This window comes from Panulirus ornatus, chromosome 48 (assembly GCF_036320965.1).
Source record: "Panulirus ornatus isolate Po-2019 chromosome 48, ASM3632096v1, whole genome shotgun sequence".
Taxonomy (NCBI): Eukaryota; Metazoa; Arthropoda; class Malacostraca; order Decapoda; family Palinuridae; genus Panulirus; species Panulirus ornatus.
The window spans coordinates 16,200,126-16,220,002 of NC_092271.1; the positions used below are offsets into that span (position 1 = coordinate 16,200,126).

At 41.9% G+C, this 19,877-nt stretch overlaps 2 protein-coding genes across 2 annotated transcripts; one reads left to right on the forward strand and one right to left on the reverse strand.

Moving 5' to 3' along the window:
• Positions 1–40: 40 nt before the first annotated feature.
• LOC139763988 (glutamate receptor ionotropic, kainate 4-like) lies at positions 41–9,500 on the forward strand. Its single transcript, XM_071690461.1, has 9 exons — positions 41–190; positions 561–699; positions 1,914–2,121; positions 2,781–3,022; positions 3,963–4,147; positions 5,291–5,521; positions 5,711–5,892; positions 6,797–6,944; positions 7,290–9,500. The coding sequence occupies exons 1-9, from the start codon at positions 41–43 to the stop codon at positions 7,431–7,433; spliced, it is 1,629 nt and encodes a 542-aa protein (XP_071546562.1). The 3' UTR covers positions 7,434–9,500.
• Positions 9,501–9,847: 347 nt separating this feature from the next.
• On the reverse strand, positions 9,848–19,351 carry LOC139764138 (cytochrome P450 2L1-like). The gene is made up of 11 exons (XM_071690676.1): positions 19,250–19,351; positions 17,791–17,903; positions 17,173–17,272; positions 15,779–15,912; positions 14,649–14,867; positions 13,907–14,106; positions 12,894–13,002; positions 12,396–12,576; positions 11,674–11,791; positions 11,251–11,395; positions 9,848–11,142 (listed from the first exon to the last, which is right to left on the reverse strand). The coding sequence occupies exons 2-11, from the start codon at positions 17,876–17,878 to the stop codon at positions 10,958–10,960; spliced, it is 1,479 nt and encodes a 492-aa protein (XP_071546777.1). The 5' UTR covers positions 17,879–17,903; positions 19,250–19,351; the 3' UTR covers positions 9,848–10,957.
• Between the last annotated feature and the right edge of the window lie 526 nt (positions 19,352–19,877).

A 19,877-nucleotide genomic window follows, 5' to 3' on the forward strand; every position in this document is an offset into this window, starting at 1 on the left:
TGGGAGGCTTAACGTGTAAACCACACCCTGTCTCGGAGTGATGGCCAATAGCCACACAGGGCAGCTCAGGGTGTGGCTACAGGCAGCACCAAGAATGCCACACTGGGCAGCTCAGGGTGTGGCTAGAGGCAGCACCAAGAGTGCCACACTGGGTAGCTCAGGGTATGGCTACAGGCAGCTCCAAGTCCATGTCACTCCACCCACTTGTTCGTGCAGGTAGACTGGCCTACGAGAGGCAGGTATCTCCACTCACACTGCAGTGATGATGGTGTCGTCACACTCTTCCTGATGATATCTGATCATGAAACAGATGGAACGTAATGTGTTAATTCCACTCTCTCCAGCCAGAGTACCTTGCAACACGAGGAAAATATTTTGGATTTAGTCGTCATTATCGAGTGGGCTGATCCTCATGTTTATATTCATTTGTCTTTATTGTGGAAGATGATAAGAAAGGGAAGGGTAGAAATACCACATGTGCATGTTTAGTACATTAGTATTAAGTTTTTCTTAGATGATTTGCATTTACTATGACTTCATAATGTTGATATGAAATATAGGTACATTTATCAGAAGGAAGTGCTCGTGTGGAGATCTACCGTCGATGTCTGTACTGCAACAGAGGAGAGATGGGCGTCCACAGTGTCCAACAGTGGAACCTGTCCTCTCGCGTCCCGTTGGAACACAACCTCTTCCCTGGTACGTCACCTGGAGGGAAATGTTGACTTACAGTGTCTTTATTGTAGTAATGACATGTTCCAACATCTGGCCCCAGGATGTGCTCTCCTCACACGTCTTACATCTCTCGTGAAAGTTACGATCTGAATCCAATCAAATGTATTTATATTGTTTTTTGAAATTTCCCTTTTAGTTCAAAATACCAGCTCATATAAGGAAATATTATAGTTTCAGTTATGAACAAATGTTCTAATAATGGTATTAAGATAAATGAGATTCATCTGTCTGGATCGCATGGGATAAAGCAAAACTAAATGTATTTGTAACTTTCTAATAAGATATTGAATTCTCTCCGAGCATCTTGTAAACAACACACATCAGGTCTCGGCGGCACCTTTACCTCACTTGTTTCAAAGCCTCTCATGTAGTGCGTCCCTTATTCTGATGTTTTCCCACTGATCATATCCAACCAAAAGCTATACACTCCAGGGGAAACGTGATCTTTCCCTGTGTTTCACGCTTTTGTAAGGGACGTTGCTCAGTACGTTATCAACGAATGATATTGAGATAAGGAAAATACAGGAGGTTTGATGGTCAGAATTCAAAAGCTTTTTACAGTTATGTATATATACACCGGGGGCCGGATTCGAACCCTGTGAAGGGCGTATGACCACCTCAGCCACACGGGGGTCAGCACACAGGCATTCATGTCTGAGAAAATGAAGATTGAATATAAAAGTAAAGGTTGACTCTTCCTCGTCAAAAAGTTGCAAAAATAATCGAAAATCATAGTGTTAGAAGATAGCTGAAAAATCGAATGATGATTTGGGGATATAGAGTTTTCCTTATATGGTTCTTTTAACAGATGTTATTTTACACCAATTTACATTCATTAACACGTAAATCAAATGTGTATATATAGGTAGTTTCTCACTGAAGTATATATGACATAAACGTTAAAGGCGTTTCTACAAAAAGATTGTGGTAACCTTTAGATATACATAAAAAAGATCCAAAATAAGTAAGATCATGGAAATGAAAAGAAATGTGATACATGCATAATTTGGACCAGTAAGTGTGATATGGGATAACTAAGATTTAGATAAGAGATAAAGGATGAATTTGTATCAAAACATTGCACGTTTCTCTTGTGGAAAATCATCCAGACACCGGTGCAAATAATGCGTGATTTGCATGCAAGGCCAACTGCTGCAGCAGGCTGAATACAGTGTAAGGTAAGGTGGATTTGCTTCTAATTTTATCTCCACTTATTCCAGAGAGACTTGAGAACTTCATGGGGCACACTCTCAAGATAGTAGCGCTACCGTACTTCCCATACATCGCCTATGAGAAGAACAGCGAGGACCCTGACGGCCCCGTATCGCCACGGGACTCCCTAAACATCCACATGATGGACACCATCGCTGCTCAGCTCAACCTCACGTATGTGAAGGTCGAGTCGACTGTCTCATTTCAGTTTGGATGAATTGCTCACTTATCCAATGGACCACGTTTTCTATACATCTAGTATATAAATCTCACTATTACTGTTAAACAAAAACATCAAATGAAAACCTATACTCTAGAATAGGATATGAGCCATGTTTCTTGAACTTATGTGAGGAAAGAATTGATTTAGGTTGCGATCATTGGATTTCTTTTTCATTCACCTTTACGCAGGTTCTAGAGAGTTACACACTAGACACGTAAATCTTTAGTTCAATCCTTCTATCCTTATGAGTCCCCTTATGAGTCAATAAGTGTTGCGATGTTGTGTGTGTGCGTGTCTGTGTACAGAGGATGCAGAGCAATTGACTTATAGATACTTGATGTTTTTATGGTAGTTGCAACGTGGGTATGCAAGTTCTTGGGATATGTTACAACGGTGTTTGTAGTGCTCTAGTGATGGATGATGGTTAAGACATGAGAGGGAGAGTGTGACTCGTGTTTGTCTAGGGAGTGTGTTTCCAGATGTGTGTACGTTCTCAATTTCTAGCAATAAATTACACTTCATAATTACCTTGATTCAAATTCATACATGTAAGAAAGAAAGAATTAACAAAGTGAAGTAGTATTTATTGATTACTATTTGTTAACTTCAGGTACGAGATCCGGGAGCCACTGGATGGCAAGTGGGGTGTACCATTGACCAACGGCAGCTGGACGGGCATCGTCGGAACCCTCCAGCACCAGCAGGCGGACCTTAGCCTAGACCTGACGCAGACAGCATCACGTCTGGAGGTCATATCCTTCACCAGGGTATACACTCATGATCCAATGGTCATTGTGTCTCGAAAACCTGGTATTCTACCAAGACATCTGGCCCTTATCAGGCCATTTACAAGTTACGTGGCGTGACGGTTTTGTTAAAATGGTCCATATTTTCAGTAAAGGTTAAGGTTAGAAAAACGATGGTTTTCTCTAGAATGTGTAGATATTGTAATTGCTATCAAGTGAAATGATAGCGGTTTATCTAGTTTTATTATATTCTTGATTGTTTATCCCGAAAACACCACTGTCTTAGTAAAAGAGAAGGCTTGAAAAGTTAGAGATTACAGAGAAACAAGTCATAGACCATATTGTCGGTGTATTTTCAACAGTATCAAGAATATTCAGTGTGTATAATTGCTGATCTTTGTTTGAATCACAATATTTTGCAGGAAGTGTTCTTGTACAGAAGTCGGTAAATCAAAGTGAACATTAGAAGAAAAAAACAAAAAACTAAAAGGCAAAAGAACTACAGCATAAAGATTGGTCTTATTATCAAAACATCATTCTGACCATAACCTAGTGGCAATGACTCCAGATAATTCTCGATGAAGAAGTTAGCACAAGCATATCACCGTGCATTATGGCAAAGTCAGTACTAGAAGAAGCTTGAGTCTGCTTTGCCATAAGATTTTCGAATCTTATGATGGTTCTTCTGAATGAATACATTTCTAGGAATCTTGATAAAGAATGCTCCCTTTGTACGTACCGTCTGCTTGTCACAATACAAAATACTGATATACATAATTGCATTATGGTATTATAAGAAACATACAATGTTGTCGGTGAATAGTTTCATATTTTCAGAAAATAATCATTGACTTTCAACGTTGAAAATACATATTGGGTTATCTTTTCACGAGATAACGTGAAATAGATTTTGGCTTGCCACAGATACTAAGTTTTGTATAAAGACATACATTGAACATGGACGTAATACACTTTAGGGATTAGGAATACAGAATTGGTTTAGTGACACACGCGTCAGAGGACACTTATTGATCATTTTTCCCCAGGAGAACTCTGGGTGGTGATGGCCATATGCACATTTGTCTTTGGCGTCGTGTTGTGGTTGCTACAGAGGGTGTGGTCATCGTTGTCGGGTGAGCGTAACCCAAGGCTGGCCTCCACCATCTTCTACAGCTGGGGTGTGTTGCTGGATGACCCGCCCACACACCCTCCTGCTAATGTCTCCGGCAGGGTAAGAACATTGTCAACCTTTGTCTATCGTGTTGTAAATTGCATCACTATACATCTGTTATCTACTTCTGAAATTTATCTGAAAGAGCCGTTCATACTTGATGAAAAGGAGACTAGTATCAGGTATGGTTATATTAAGCTGCACTCTTATCTCAAATCCGGCAACGGTTAATGCACTACGGAATTTGCCGGATTATTGGTCTCATATTGTGGAAAGAAAAAAACTTGCTTTCAGATCAATGAATCTATAACAACCTGTGGAGTTGTGATATCTTCCCAGTGTACAAATTCAAGTACGTCTTAAACATTGTATATCTACATTTTGATCTTACCAAAAGTACTTTTTTTTTTTGTCTCCTATCCCAAAATATCACAATGTAGACGATGGAAGTAACAAAAAAAAAAATGTCGAAGTTGAGGTGCCGAGGTAGCGTCAAGAACAGAGGCCTGAGCCTTAGAGGGAAAATCCTCCCTTGGTTTTCCCTTCTCTGTTCTATCCTTTGGCGCAGTTGAGGATGAGTACACTTGCGTGCTATCCTTTTGTAACGATGCTGATGTGTCAGAAGAGTCCAGGTGCAGGTCTTGCATCCCATGTGTCGCACGAGCTGGTGCAGATAAGGTCATACCTAGTCGAGTACAAAAACATCGAGGCCTTCGTAAATTGGTTTTTGAGTTTGCTTTGCCTCAAATTTTGAATCTTTCTCTCATCAACTGTTCTTGAATCACGTACGTTTACCCTCATTGTCTCCCGTTGGGTGATGAAATTTCTGTTCCAAGAACGTGATGACATCATCATCTGCTAATTCCATCCCTGCCTCCACACTGAGTCTGTTGATATGCGACTACCCTGTCATTCTCTCTTTCATCACTGTTCTTCGTCCGTCACTGCACACTGCTGGTGCGTAATATCACAGCTCATCTGATCAACGATATCATCATCATACAAGCTATTGCTGACGTCTTCACCGGCAGCTTGTTCATTTTCATTCTATTAACATATGTACTGAAAGGTGTTCTTTCACTAAGTGATCTTAAAGGAACTTTGAATAAAGTGAACTTTTTCTGACGATGATATACAACACTGACGTTCGAACACGGGACAAGCCTTTGTGATTTTCCCAGTTAATTTTCCTGTATTCTGCAGATGTTGGTTGGGTTTTGGTTCCTGTCATGTATGGTCATCGGAACAGCCTATCGCTCCTCCCTCATTGCACACCTCGCAGTCCAGAACAACTTTCTACCCATTAACTCCTTCGAAGATCTTCTTGGTCGAGATGGCTGGTCTTGGGGTTCTAATGAGTTAAAGGGAACAACTTTTATATATTTCAACCAGAGCTCTGATCCCGTTATCCAAGAAATATACAGACAGATGCAGGTCAGTAAATTGTACCGATATTCAACAGATTTCGAATTCATTTGACTTAAGAGATCTTACAGTGAGTAGGTCATCTACTCCGTCCAGTCCACGCATTCCTTGCTCTCCAGTAACAGGGAATGAATGCTGATTCATGTACTGGGAACTTCCTACAGCTGAATTAAGACTCATGTGATTGCCTGATTTCAGACTACCGAACCGGAGATTGGGATGAAGCGGGCACTCGCTGGCGGCTACTCGTACATCTGCCACAAAACACGCTTCCTGAAGCTGATCGGAAACTTGTACAACGATATGGACGGGGGCGCCATTCCGCTCCAACTGGGTACCGCCCAGTACTCCATTATGGGAGGTCATTCATGGGGGGTGAGGTAAGTTTGCTTTGGGCCAGCCCGAACCTAAAGATGAAAGATTGTGGTGATGTTTCCTCTATGAGAGGAAATTAAACCTTGTTGATCAGTACGCACGAATGATATGGAAAGTGAAGAACCCTGGGGAGGAATAAATAAAGTTCTCACTCTTATAAAAGAAGGTAGTTCTAGCGTCGTGTTAGTTTGTTCAATCATGCTGAAGTTATAAGAAAACTGAAGTTATGAGAGAAAAAAAAAGGAATGAAAGATAACTTGTGCAAGGAGCACGATTCATGGCTGTTGTTAGAGGTCTTAGTAAATAGGATGAAGTGTGGGGTGTACATAAGGTTACAGGAGGTAATAATTACTTGACGTTCTTTGGATGTGAATCCTTAGTGTCCCTAAAGAAACTTAGCTATTAATGACAACATTATCGTGATAGCAGACTAACGAGTAAAGATGCTATGTAGGATAGTGCAGTATGGTTTTAACATAAATCTCAGAGATGTGAGAAAGGTAAATCAAGGTGAGGAAGTCATTAGCCGAATGGTTGAAGGAACAGGAAGAGATGTGATCATACTGAGCGTGCTCTGAGTGAATGTGGTGAACGCCGATATATTTTTTCACAATGTTCACGAGTCGAAGAGGATTATGAATACTTAGGAATATCTATTACCACTTTGTGAGGGAGAAGAGGAATTATACCTCTAACCTCAGCAGTGTCTGTGGATACGTGCGCATCACACCTTGGTTAGGTCTTAATTCCAAGTTCAGTTCTCAGCCACGATTCAATGCATGGTCGTGTAGCATAATACAGTAATGATGATCACTCCAGCATTCCACTACAAGGACGACTATTTCCTGAACTTACATTCCTCGTCCTTAGTTCTCAGATTCATACCACATCCTATGATGTACTCCCCAGACGAGGCGCACCTTTCATGCACCAAATCAGAAGGTTGAAACAGGAAATGATAGAGTCGGGACTGATCACACGTTGGCAGGATGACCTCCTGAGGATAAAGGCCATCAGTGCAGAGAGGAGTGGAGCAGGCAAGACCATCTCATCCGAGGTGAGGTACTCAGCGTTAGCACGTAGATAATATAAGAAAGTTGTGATCGCTGTACTTTGCCCCTGATATGATATCTTCAACTGATCATTGTAAGCAATAGTGTTGTTTATCAGTACGGCCATATTTGTAAAGAGATTATTATCTTTTCATTTACGTAAGTAAATCAGGTGACTCCATTCTCAGCGTATCCTTAATGTGGATTTTCTGACTAATGATATACAATCACTTGATAATATAACGTCTCTATCTCTCTCACGCACACACACACACACACACACACACACACACACACACACACACACACACACACACACACACACACACACACACACACATCATGTACAGGATGAAGGCCATCAAGTGGTACTGGGACTGGATCATCTACAGGGAGCATTTTACCTGCTGCTGCTGGGCTACATCATTGCCTTCTTCAGCTTGCTGGGGGAGATCCTGGCTCGCTCCTGCCCTGTTCTTCTCCACCGTCAGTAGTCGCGCCTGCTGGAAGACAGCTTTTCTCACTAGCCACCTAGATCTTACCATCCCCACAACCCTGCTACAGGAGAATCTCGCCTTAGTCTCGTGCCACACCTCACATGCCTTACCAACTTGAGGAAGACCTGGACCACTGTTGTCGTTTTCGACACGTAATAAGAATCATACAGTGTTGTGATGACACTCATGTGACAGTACTATGGTGTGATGATACTCATATCTTCAGCAGTGCTGTCTCAAGGGAATTCTTTATAATATTGGTGCTCACGAACACTCACTGTGTATCTTAAATGTAGACGACAGTTGTCTTGTGAAATGTGTGTACATTGTATTTCTGAGTTTAGAACTTTTGAGTCAAAGTACACATATGGCTACAGGTGTTTCTGTTCTATTTGTAGTATTTGCATTTTACATTGTATCATTCCACACTTAACACGGGTTAGGTAGTGAGCAGTTTGCCAGAGCGTATACGTTAGCAAGAAAAAGATTATTTATTCGCTCGCCTTCCTATTTACGTTAGCATTAACTTCTGTGTTCTTCCATATGTGAAGCTGGAAAATCCTTGGTTATTTTTTCGCTATATATTGTTCTTGTGACCCTTACAGTTACCTTACGTCACTTAAGGAATATTTCTTTTAGTTTTCATATATACTACCCTTCACTCTCACTAAGAAGCGCAGTGCAATCAAAACCTAAGAGAAACCTCCTCCAACAGGTCCTGAGAGGGTTTCAAATTTCCACACAAAACCTTTTGGCCATTGCAGTCCAAGCCATTGCAGATATCTTCTACCACTTCTACCTGTACAATAAAATCCCAAACTTCTGAAAACTTGCCAACGTAATACCATTCCTAAAAGCCTTCTAGACCACCGGATTCCCTCTCCATTCACTACCGTCCTTTGGCTTCACATCTTTATTGTTGTCTTTAGAGTCTGTGGAAGATGGTTCGAGGATCTTATGGACCGGATTAATCAATGGCTAATGCAGGAATAGTTTGCAAAGGATGGTTACTGCATTACCGAGTCTTGCATGATTGATACGTGAACTGAGCATGGATCGAATCTGAATTCCTGACGATGAAAATTGAATCATTATAAAAAAGATTTATCTTATCCTAGCTCATGTGTTTTGGTCATCCAGTGGCTCTGGAACTGATGTTAAGCCTCAAGTATTCTTTCCTTTAGACTCATAATGAAGAGCATGTTCAGATGGAATATTCTAAGACGTCCTACAGACCTGTAGTACAGTTCATATCATGTGCCACTTTAAATTGCCACCTTCTATATCTCATCTGGGCTCTTTAATCTTGCAATCGGACCTACTGACATTGGCATGGCTTTTACGTACTTCCAGCACCTTACAGTACCTACTCCCATTGCCTCTTTATTTTCCTACCTGGCACTCACTATACTCCCAATATCTACGTCATATGGGTGCCTGAAGGGCTAGTAGCAGTTCTGGAAGGGAATCTTTCTCTATGTATTCTACGTCAAACACTTGTTTAGAATCCCTTCGACTTGCTGGGCCCTCTCCGGCTATAGTTAAGTCCCCCGTCATAAAATAAGAGTACGACTCTCAGAGAAAATGAAGGATAGAGAATTGTAAGGGAGGCTAAACATGATTTAATGTATCTATGTGTTTAACGTCATGGGATGTGTACATCCATTGTGGAATGGGATGAGTAGCTTATGACGTCAGAAGTATCCCAAACTTATGAAAAAGTTTATTTGACCAGGATGAAGTATGAAAGACAATGTGTAGGTTTCATTGTGGCACTTAAACATTCATTCACTTGTAATAGCAATTGGAATATTCTTCTATTCACTGTACAATACTCTGGTGTGAACATTCAAGGCAAAGTCTATTACTACCACTAAACACTAGATTAATTGTTTATTGTATATGTATAGTGTTAGAGTTGGCCATTATGGTGACCTATGTTGTGTTAGGATCCAAAATAAAGCATAAATCAGAGTTACAGAATTTCATCAAACCCTTAGTATATATATATATATATATATATATATATATATATATATATATATATATATATATATATATATATATATATATATATATATATATATATCTTTCTTTCTTTCAAACTATTCGCCATTTCCCGCATTAGCGAGGTAGCGTTCAGAACAGAGGACTGGGCCTTTGAGGGAATACCCTCACCTGGCCCAATTCTCTGTTCCTTCTTTTGGAAAAATAAAAAAAAAAAACCGAGAGGGGAGGATTTCCAGCCCCCCGCTCCCTCCCCTTTTAGTCGCCTTCTACGACACGCAGGGAATACGTGGGAAGTATTCTTAATCCCCTATCCCCAGGGATATATATATATATATATATATATATATATATATATATATATATATATATATATATATATATATATATATATATATATATATATATATATATATATATATAACTTATCACTTAATTCGTCTGCATCATATATTCATGTTGTACAGCTGTCTAAAGATGGCGTTATATCCATCGACCAAAGGGGAAGACCCATGTTTGTACTACAGGTTTTCAAACCTGTTCATCATATCACATTCAGTGGGTTGGGTGAGACCATCATATCACAGATCGTGGCTGATGGAACAGAGGGAAGTGCAGAGAATCTATACAGTTACTCGTGAGTGCGTGACGCACCTTCTGCTCCGAAAGTGGATACTGTTTCTCGCGTCTCTGTACCTTATCCAAGGCCACGTTGATAGCACCTCTCTAAGTAAGGCCGCATAACATAGTCTTATATTAGTGTAAGTGATGTATCAGTTTTTAAAAAAAGAAGTCTATTGATCTAGTAGATACTAAGTGCCTCAATTTCACTTGCGTTTTGCCATCGATTTGATAATGGGGTGAAAGATAAAGACTTGCTGAGAGCCATGCCGAGGCAGACCTCAAAACACAGTAGAAATATGAATGATCTAAACACCGATCTAGCGTGATGATCATCCTGTCTTGTGGTGACGTTCCAGATAGTAAACATTATCACAAGTGGAGGACACAGTCAGTTAGACATTTCTCCTGCGATACTTGTGGCAATGTTGACAGATGTAGAGATAACTTGTTCGTCACGAATTCGCCGTATAGCCGTTAGTAACTGTAGCATGAAATATAGTTTCCTTTTCTAGTTTTACTGTAGCGACATTCATCGATTTTCCTTTTTTTTTTTTTTCCTCCATTTTGATTCAGTTCCGACGTGACCGTCATAAGATACAGTAGTGCCCGTACGTAACTAAACTGAGAAACTCTTTTTTTTTCTTTTCTTCTTCTTCAAGGATATCTGATTCGAGCAAAGAACTGTAGCACACGAGTCACTCATAGCCAGATGACCAACCAGTCACATGTCTTGATGACGGAGGTTGTGAGAACGTGAAGCTCACAAGGAGAGCCATCCATACAGCACTTCCCTTACCGTCAGGACAACATGATGCTACAACCTCAGCACTGAATCGTCGAAGACAGACGACCATTTCAGAACCTCGACCACAACCCACCAGGCCGCTCCCTCAGTCCCGCACGGTGATGAGCAGGTCTTGCTGGAGAGCCAGGTGGCTAAAGGGGTTGCGTGAGTCGTGTCGCATGTCCAGCTTGCGTCCGGGAGGAGGCGAGAAGTGTAGGGTCTGCACTAAAGCTGACGTGAAGATGAGCAGCTCCATTCTCACCAACGCCTCGGCCACACACCGACGCTTGCCTGTTGACACAAATGTCTCAAGGAATTACACTGTAAATCTTAGGTAATGGGTATAAACGATAACTAATAAAGAAGATAAACGGATAAACGTATGTCGCATCAACTTACCGACGCCAAAGGGGAGGAAACCCTCCTTCTGAGTGTTGAAATTGCCATTGTGGTCGAGCCATCGGTCAGGAAGGAACTGGTCGGGGTGATCCCAGTAACGGGGGTCGTGATGCATCGATGCCACAGCTGAGATGATGACTGCGCCCTGACGTATTAATTGGTCTTAAAGACGTCGCACTTGAACGATTGAATTCAGTAAGATATTTGTCTGTCTCTCCACTGTAAAAATCAACTAAAATACTAGTAAATCATCAAGCAAATATCTCTTCAGAACTACTACCCCTGGCTGAAAAAAAAAAAAACTATCAACAACCTTAGCTATATTGCTTCTAAGAATGCAAATGAGTCTATATGAACTTATGCACAACTTCTTTCCACCAGACTCGTGGGGTCAGGCCGACGACGCCTGCTGCCCCCCCTCACCTTCGGGATGAGGTAGTCACCGAGCAGGGTCTCCTGTACTGCCGCATGCTGGACGCCCATCGATGTGACGGACGCCTTACGGTGCACTTCGTGGATCACTGCCTCCGTGTATGGTAACCTACAGGGAGTAATAGTAGCTGATGCAATGGAAAAACAAATCTATAAACCGAGCTAAAGATATGTTACTTTACCGACATGGATACACATAAACTACCTTCAGCAGGGCGTCCTAGCTATGGCCTAATGTCAAACAAGGATATTCTCAAGGGTTTCACGAATATCCCATGGGTGCGTCCTCTCATATCACCATCCTCCCTCTCCCTTCATTGATGTAAAAAGTACACAGTAGAAAATCAAGTATTGTTTTCATACGTCTGGAGAGGAGATTCTTGGAACTCATTTGTGTATTAGTCCCAAATACACATCAAGTGTTATGATGATCATCCAAGTCAAGATCACTACCTACCCAAGTGTTCTTCAACGTGAATAACAAGTCCACATTAAGAGGTCGTTTTGATAACTGTGTTGGAATTTTATCGGTATAATACATGTGTACGTCTGTGAATACAGATAATGCCTGCTGGTTTAATAACCTGATTATTGAAATGTCTTTTTGGATAACCTGTGAAACTTCACTGTTAACATATTCACTCATAATCTAGCGGGACATTTACTTTAGGCTTTACAAACTACTGCAGGATCAGCCTTGAGGACACAAGCACCTTGGTCTGTCCTCGAGAGTTGCCAGAGTTCCCCTTGGCAGCACCCGGTCCACCTCCGCCTGCAGCTTGCGCTGCACTTCTGGATATGTGGCCAGGAAGTAAAATAGCCAAGTGAGGGTGTTGGTGGTCGTCTCGCTGCCGGCGGTGAACATGTCGAAGATCATCTTAGACAAGTCGGTCACTGAGGAAGCACAGCAGAAACAAACAAGTTCTCTCATCTAATCTTGAGAAATGATAATGTATATTTCAGTCTTTTGAAAAAGTAAGTCCTACATGGTGCTTTCAGTCTTTTGAAGAATACATCCTACACGGTATTTGCGTAACAGATCTCTGATGGAAGAGGTAGGATACATAATAATGCTTAAAATATATGGAATTCAATATAAATGATGTCTCACGCCTTTATGAGCAGTCTATGCCACAGATAAGATTTCACGATATAGCCAGCCACGATACATCACACTCAACCACTACATCATGTGCCCCACAGTCACTTACTACTGGCGGAAGAGTTGCAGTCATTTTCGTTCATGTTCAGGAGGTAAGCGTCTATCAGATCCCTGGGCCTCTCCCGATCCAGAGTGGCCAAGTGATCCTCGATTAGTTTCTAGAGGCGAGGGAAGAAGACGGTAGCATGAAAAAAAAGAAAAAGAAAAAGAGGATTGGAGGACATGAAAGGAGAAAAGTGACAAACAACGAATAAGGAACGGAAAAAATGAAGGAAAAGTCTATTAGATAGTGATCATAACTCTTATGTTGACATTACCTGCTTGCGGTAATATACATTTATAATACTAGGCTTAAAGTTTAATGATAGCGGTCATGCGAATCGAAATTCGTAACGGTGTGACGAGATCTTCTGAGCTACTCGGTCACTATAAGAGAGATCATTAGAGCTTCCATTTGAAGAAAAAAACCGTCTCAGGAGAAAAAAAGGAACGTCAGAAAACGAGGATTTCACGAAGGAACAAGAAGAGAGCGACGTATAAAGGATACGTGGCGGCGCAGGTCTTGGAAATGGTCAATGAAATGGAGCAAGAGGGGTGTCAAGGCTGACCAAGCCTAAGTGGCAAGTGCTTCGAGAAGAGGAGCAAAGCCCTGGACCTGCAGACAAAGGAACACAGAAAAGTGGAAGCTTAATGAATGTGATCAGATTCCTAAGAAGCCGTGAATACCTTTGATATGGAACATTTCTTTAAAGTTTGAGGAAGAGAATCCAGAGCATCAGAACAGAACTTGAAGTTAGGCAAGTGAAGTGCTACGAGGAGTGTAAGGGGAAGCATTTCTTCTGAAGCAAAGTTGTGAACCCTTGGCACAAGATAGGGTAGGAGGAAGAAGAAGTAAATACGACTACAATTTGATTATTTTAACACTTTTACGATACATATGCAAAGAAACTTAGCTGTGGCCATGATAATGTGTGTCACCCAGTCCTCCAATATGAACAAACACATAATGACAGAAGTCCATGCGAAGATATTCTCAACGAAAGAAACAGAAGCGACACTCACAACACAGAATTTGGAGAATCTTTCTCTCATGGCATCAACAATGTCGAGGTTGAAGAGTCGCTTTTGCAGGGCCCATGGCAGGAGCATGGAGAGCCAGGGCAGGAAGTCAGGCAAGGAGATGAGAGTCATGTTGGCCAGTGTGTCGTCGATCAACTTCTCTAGTTCAAACACCACGGGATCATCCACGTGGAAGCGCTTACCTTTGCTCGCCAGGAAGATCAGTTGCTGAGTTAGTTTACCAAGACGGAGTTATGCTGCAGGTTTGTTCTGCTAGCTGAGCCTAATCAAACAAAGGTGTACTTAAAGATCTCCTTGAAAGTATACTTCTATAGTCTAAATGTTAAGTATAATCTATGAAGGGATCATAAAATGAGAACGTGACGAAAGCATTCACTCTCCCTTTCTCCTCGCTTTCTTACCATGCTCACAGATAAACTCTCTCATTTGTACATGTATTACTAAACTTTTGAAGAATCTAATAAAGTTTATCGTCCAAATACCAAAATTCTGCCTAAGCTTAGGTTCTTGAAGGTTTTCCTTTAATTTTCTCATTTCTACATCTTCATTTTGGTCTCTTTGACACGTCTACACCTATCACATCTGTACGCTGACCTGTACAGCCACTTGACCATCATTCTTGGCACTGGGTCATTGCCCAACAAGCATTTCCTCTCGTCTGACTAGCCATAGCCAGGAGGACAGTGTATCTACGGATCTAAACAAGTGATGACGACATACGTACTCGCTACCATCTGCCAGAGGACGTTGACGGTGGAGACTGTGAGGGCGTGTGGGACGGGCGCTGGTCTACCAGTCTGCTTCTGTAGCGCCTCCACCAGGAAGCGGGCCTCCTGCTGCACAACTGACACCATCCTGGACTTACCCATACCCAGGTCCCGCAGCTGACGTATGGTGAAGCGTCGGTTATTTTGCCACACCTGACCCTCACTACCCACCACACCTGCAGGACACATGCAGGCAGGTACAGTGGGGCTGGAGAGTGTCTGAGACGCATGTGTTATGCACAACCATATCAAACATGCATACAACCACACACACATATACAATTGGGGATATAACAACCAGAGGCTATAACATGATAGCATAGAAGATCGGAGTATAGGATGAAAAGTCACTTTATAGAATAAGAGGAATGGATGAATGGATATAGCACATGCGGGCAACATACAGACATTTGAAATGTATGATCATAGTTCAAATAAGCAACTATGGTTAGATAATTATAAGCTCGTGAAGATTCACATATACAAACAAATCAATTGCATATATATATATATATATATATATATATATATATATATATATATATATATATATATATATATATATATATATATATATATATATATATTTTTTTTTTTTTTTTTTTTTTTTTTTGCCGCTGTCTCCCGCGTTTGCGAGGTAGCGCAAGGAAACAGACGAAAGAAATGGCCCAACCCACCCCCATACACATGTATATACATACGTCCACACACGCAAATATACATACCTACACAGCTTTCCATGGTTTACCCTAGACGCTTCACATGCCTTGATTCAATCCACTGACAGCACGTCAACCCCGGTATACCACATCGCTCCAATTCACTCTATTCCTTGCCCTCCTTTCACCCTCCTGCATATATATATATATATATATATATATATATATATATATATATATATATATATATATATATATATATATATATATATATATATATATATATATATATATATATATATATATATATATATTACAAAGGGAAGAAATAGGATAAAGGGAAACTTCGATATCTTATAGAGAGAAGCTATGACACTCCCCAAAACCACTGCAAAGTAGAGTAATACAACAACACCATCATAACTTACCAGCATTACATTCATAGACCAGACGCTTGAAGATCCTCCAGTCGGGTCTGTTGATGAACTCCGGCCTGCTGAAGGCCTCCCTGGTGAGCTTGTAGTTATGGAGGAACACCATTACCTGTGTCCCTATCCTCCACCTGCGGTAACAACCGAATCACCATTACCATAACTAGCTTAACGTCATGACCTTATCTATGATCGTAATGACCATCGTGCGTTCGATCCCTGTTATCACAATCCATCCTCGAAAGGAACCTAAGGTCTGTTTTCCTTTGTAATTAACAAAAAGCGTGTCGGCCAGTCATGTAAGGGTAAATAACCGTATGAGTTACTGATTCAGGCCTGAACAAAGGGAGGTGAAATGTGTTACAGGACCAAAATGAATGAAAAAAGATAGAAACGTGATCTGGTGAATATCAAAGTGGGAGGATACGATGGAGTTTTGTGGTAATGGCTTAAGCGGTGTATGTTTTAGCTGGACGAAGTGATGATATGTTGTTTACAGGAAAGCAAAAAAAAAAAAAAAAACACATCAGAAAACGATAGAGACTAAATGGATTACGACCTGGGTCAATAAAGGAAAGTCAAGTATGTCACGGGTGAGTAATGATGAAAACATAGTTTCCAAAAAGAAAAAAGAAAAGAAACCTGTGTTATAAGTTGTACTGATGTCTCTGGGGAACAGATTTAGCCTCGAGAGATCTCCGATGAGCAATAACCAATTACAAGACAACCTGCTACGTAGAGCTTAAGACATTTCCAAACGTGACATCATCTAGCAATTGGTGATCACTGAAATCTTACGAGATGGCGCAATGAAAGCAGGGCATATGGTACAGGGATTAAGAGCTTATAGCTCAGGGATCGTTGGATGACATGGCGCGGCGTGTCACGTCTACTGAGTAGCAGAATGATGGAAAATATTACTCTCTAAGAAAAAGTTTAACATTCATAATATTACGAAAATGAACAAAGCAGCTATGTTCAGGTCATTTAAGATGTTATACGAGTCGGAAGTCGAACAGTGTAGTTAAAGCCTTCAACAGTTGTGATCCTGCGTCCATAAACTACAACCCATCAACCAAGATTTTAGTGATTGCCAAAGGTTCTTTTGCAGCAGACTACTGGGCTGCAGACACGGGCTTTGAAAGAGGCATACACTGCCTCCCAACTCTGTAAACAAGACTCCTTAAAATCTCTTTCAGTCAGCCTTGTATGATGAATTCATTCCTTTGGTTTCAGTCAATCACATATGACAGATAGAGACTACAGTTGTATGCAAATGAGGCCATCACTCGTCTGTTTCAGACAGTGCGTGGCGAGGCCGTAAGAGGAATTAGGTGTTGTGTTTATCGTACATAGTGAGGTTCACAGCTCCTCCAGGAGCGTCGACTTACAGGTAGATGTCACCATGCTGGCGGTGGAGTTCAGCCAGCTGGTCGTCCAAGGGCCTTCTGTTGATGGGTGGGTAGCCGATCCCGGGCAGACCCCATCGACCTGCGGGTGAGACGACAAGATAAAGTTCCTGCAATCAACGAGCTTTCTTATCAAGCCTGGTGGTGTCTGAGCACGTAAAACTAGGCTCAAATATCCTCTTCATCACTTAAAAAGACCACTTATGGCTCATGTTCACAAAATATGTACATATAACTAAGTGAAGGATGTTACTGTCAAGTTTGATGAGCTAGACTGATGCAAAACCACACTAGTCTTATCTTCTCTAATGCTCGTAACGAAGGAAAACAAAGTTTTTTGTTCACAGAAGGAATTAATGACCTCAGAAACACAACAAACTGATGTTCTACATCGTCGTCACACAAGTTAACATTCTGTGTGTGTTAATGGATTAGTTAATGAACCTTAGATTCTCTACACATGTAAAGTTGACGATGCGTAAACTTTCTTAAATCACTTCAGACGACTGTGGAGTGCGGGTGTGGGTGGGTACTAAGACTTGTGTCACAGATGCTGGTATGGGTGGGTACTGTGAGGTGCGGATGTAGGTGCGTACTCACCGGGAGGCAATCCAGCGGGTTTCTTAAGGAAGGACATGAGCAGGAGAAGAAGCGTGACAACCGCCACCACCACCACCTCCACCGCCATCCTCCTCACAGGTGAGACAGACGTCCTGAGAAACAGTAATTCTATTACTATAGCGATCGCGCGGGAGGGGCGTCCCTCTCCTGAGGGTAGAAAATATATTGGTTATAAAACATGTGATAAATGTTACTATAAACAAGATGGCTTCTGAAAATACTCTCACAAGAGATGGTTCTTTGGAGATGGGTCTGCAGATGGTCACAGAGAACGCCTCCACAGTACATGGCTACTGGCATTACTACCAGAACGGATGATTCGTGACAACACAGCAGATGACTCCGAGGAATAGTATTGGAACAGACGAATCATAGGAATGCTTCCAAACTGGCAGCGATGCCACAGCTGGCGGGGTAACCACAGCTGGCGGCGGTAGCCACAGCTACCAGGGTACCCACAGCTGGCGACGATACTGCCCTAGGCCAACTGGTGCCACAATGGCCAGCTAAAGAAACAATAGCACTTGCATATCGATCACGTCTCTCATCTAAAGCTCTCCTCGTGCAGCTATCCCTTGACTCTGCTTTGCTAAAGGTTAAAGATATAAAGGTAAAACATCGGCATCTCAGACCTTCGTTTCAGAGAGCTGAAAGACTCTGAGTGAATAGATATGGTGACCCACGCGTCAAAGATCTATCCCTGCTCAGTACGTGCACACGTAAGAGGTCCTGCGTGATCGAATCTGTAGAGATGTGATATGGAAGTAAATATTTCACCACAACTTTCACCACAGTCTATACATTATAGGATCATGATCCCGTATGTTGCGCCTGATCATCAGCACCGACTGTGGGGCTGGGTTGGTGATTGCTGTGTCAGAGGGTGTCGTACTGCACGATGGTCTGTTTCATGGGTCATGTTCAGAGCAAGAGAATCTCAGCCTTCACTCACGCTCAGGTAAGGGACGGAGGGAATGTTGCAAACACTCTGACTCTTCGATATCAGGGAAGGAGGTGGTCAGTTCTGCAATTAATGATCCTAAGGAATACTATCATGTCGGATGGCTTTCCCGAATCTCTTTATCAGAGAGTGAGATCCACAAACATTCCTCACGACCCACCAAAACACACACAGACAAAAGAAACTTTAAGTTTATGAACGTACGCATCTACAAATCACACGACACCGTAAACAAACACACATATCACTGTTCTGATTTCTATAGTTGCTCTTAGCGCACGATAATGATAGCGTTCACGCGCTCACTCTCCCAGCATGTCAGTGTTCAGTTCGGAACCTCTAAAAACCTCTACGTAGCCACGGGATTTTGATGTTAGTGAGGCGTGAGGACACAATTGTCTTATAGCAAACGATGATTTATCAATCAAAAGCCTGTGTCTAGAACATCTTCAATCCCTGTTGTGTGCGTGAACTTACGGGGCTGACGCGAGTAAGGAACTGTTGGGGAAGGACGCGTCTCGCTCGGGGCTGCTGGCTGAAGTGACTGGCGACACCAGCGACCATCAACTTAGTCGGAGGGGTGAAAGGAAAATGAGCTGGCTCATGGCAGTGACATTACGCCATCGAACATGACTCGGGACTCAGACAGTACAGTTTCCTCGTTCTCCGATAAATTTCCTGGGGGAAATGTGATGTAATTTCTAGCTGCTGATGGTCGTTAAATCTGGGACCCGCGCGTGCTCGTAGAAGTCTCTGTAATATCTAGTGGAGTGATAGACTGGTCTGTATCGTCGGTAGGAATATATATGATAAGCGTTGAGGAAAATGTTTCATGTTAGCTGTGTGTAGTTGGATTACCTGGCATGAAAAATAGATATGTATAAGAATGGACTAAGATACACACACACACACACACACACACACACACACACACACACACACACACACACACACACACATACACCAACGTCATTTAGAGTATATAGGTGGACAGATGGATATAAGATTATACGTAGTCCAAGGACCCCTAATGCTGCTTCGCGTTTGCACTCCACGTAGGAGCACGGTAAGATGAGCACCTGTGGGGTGGCATAAAATGTGCCCT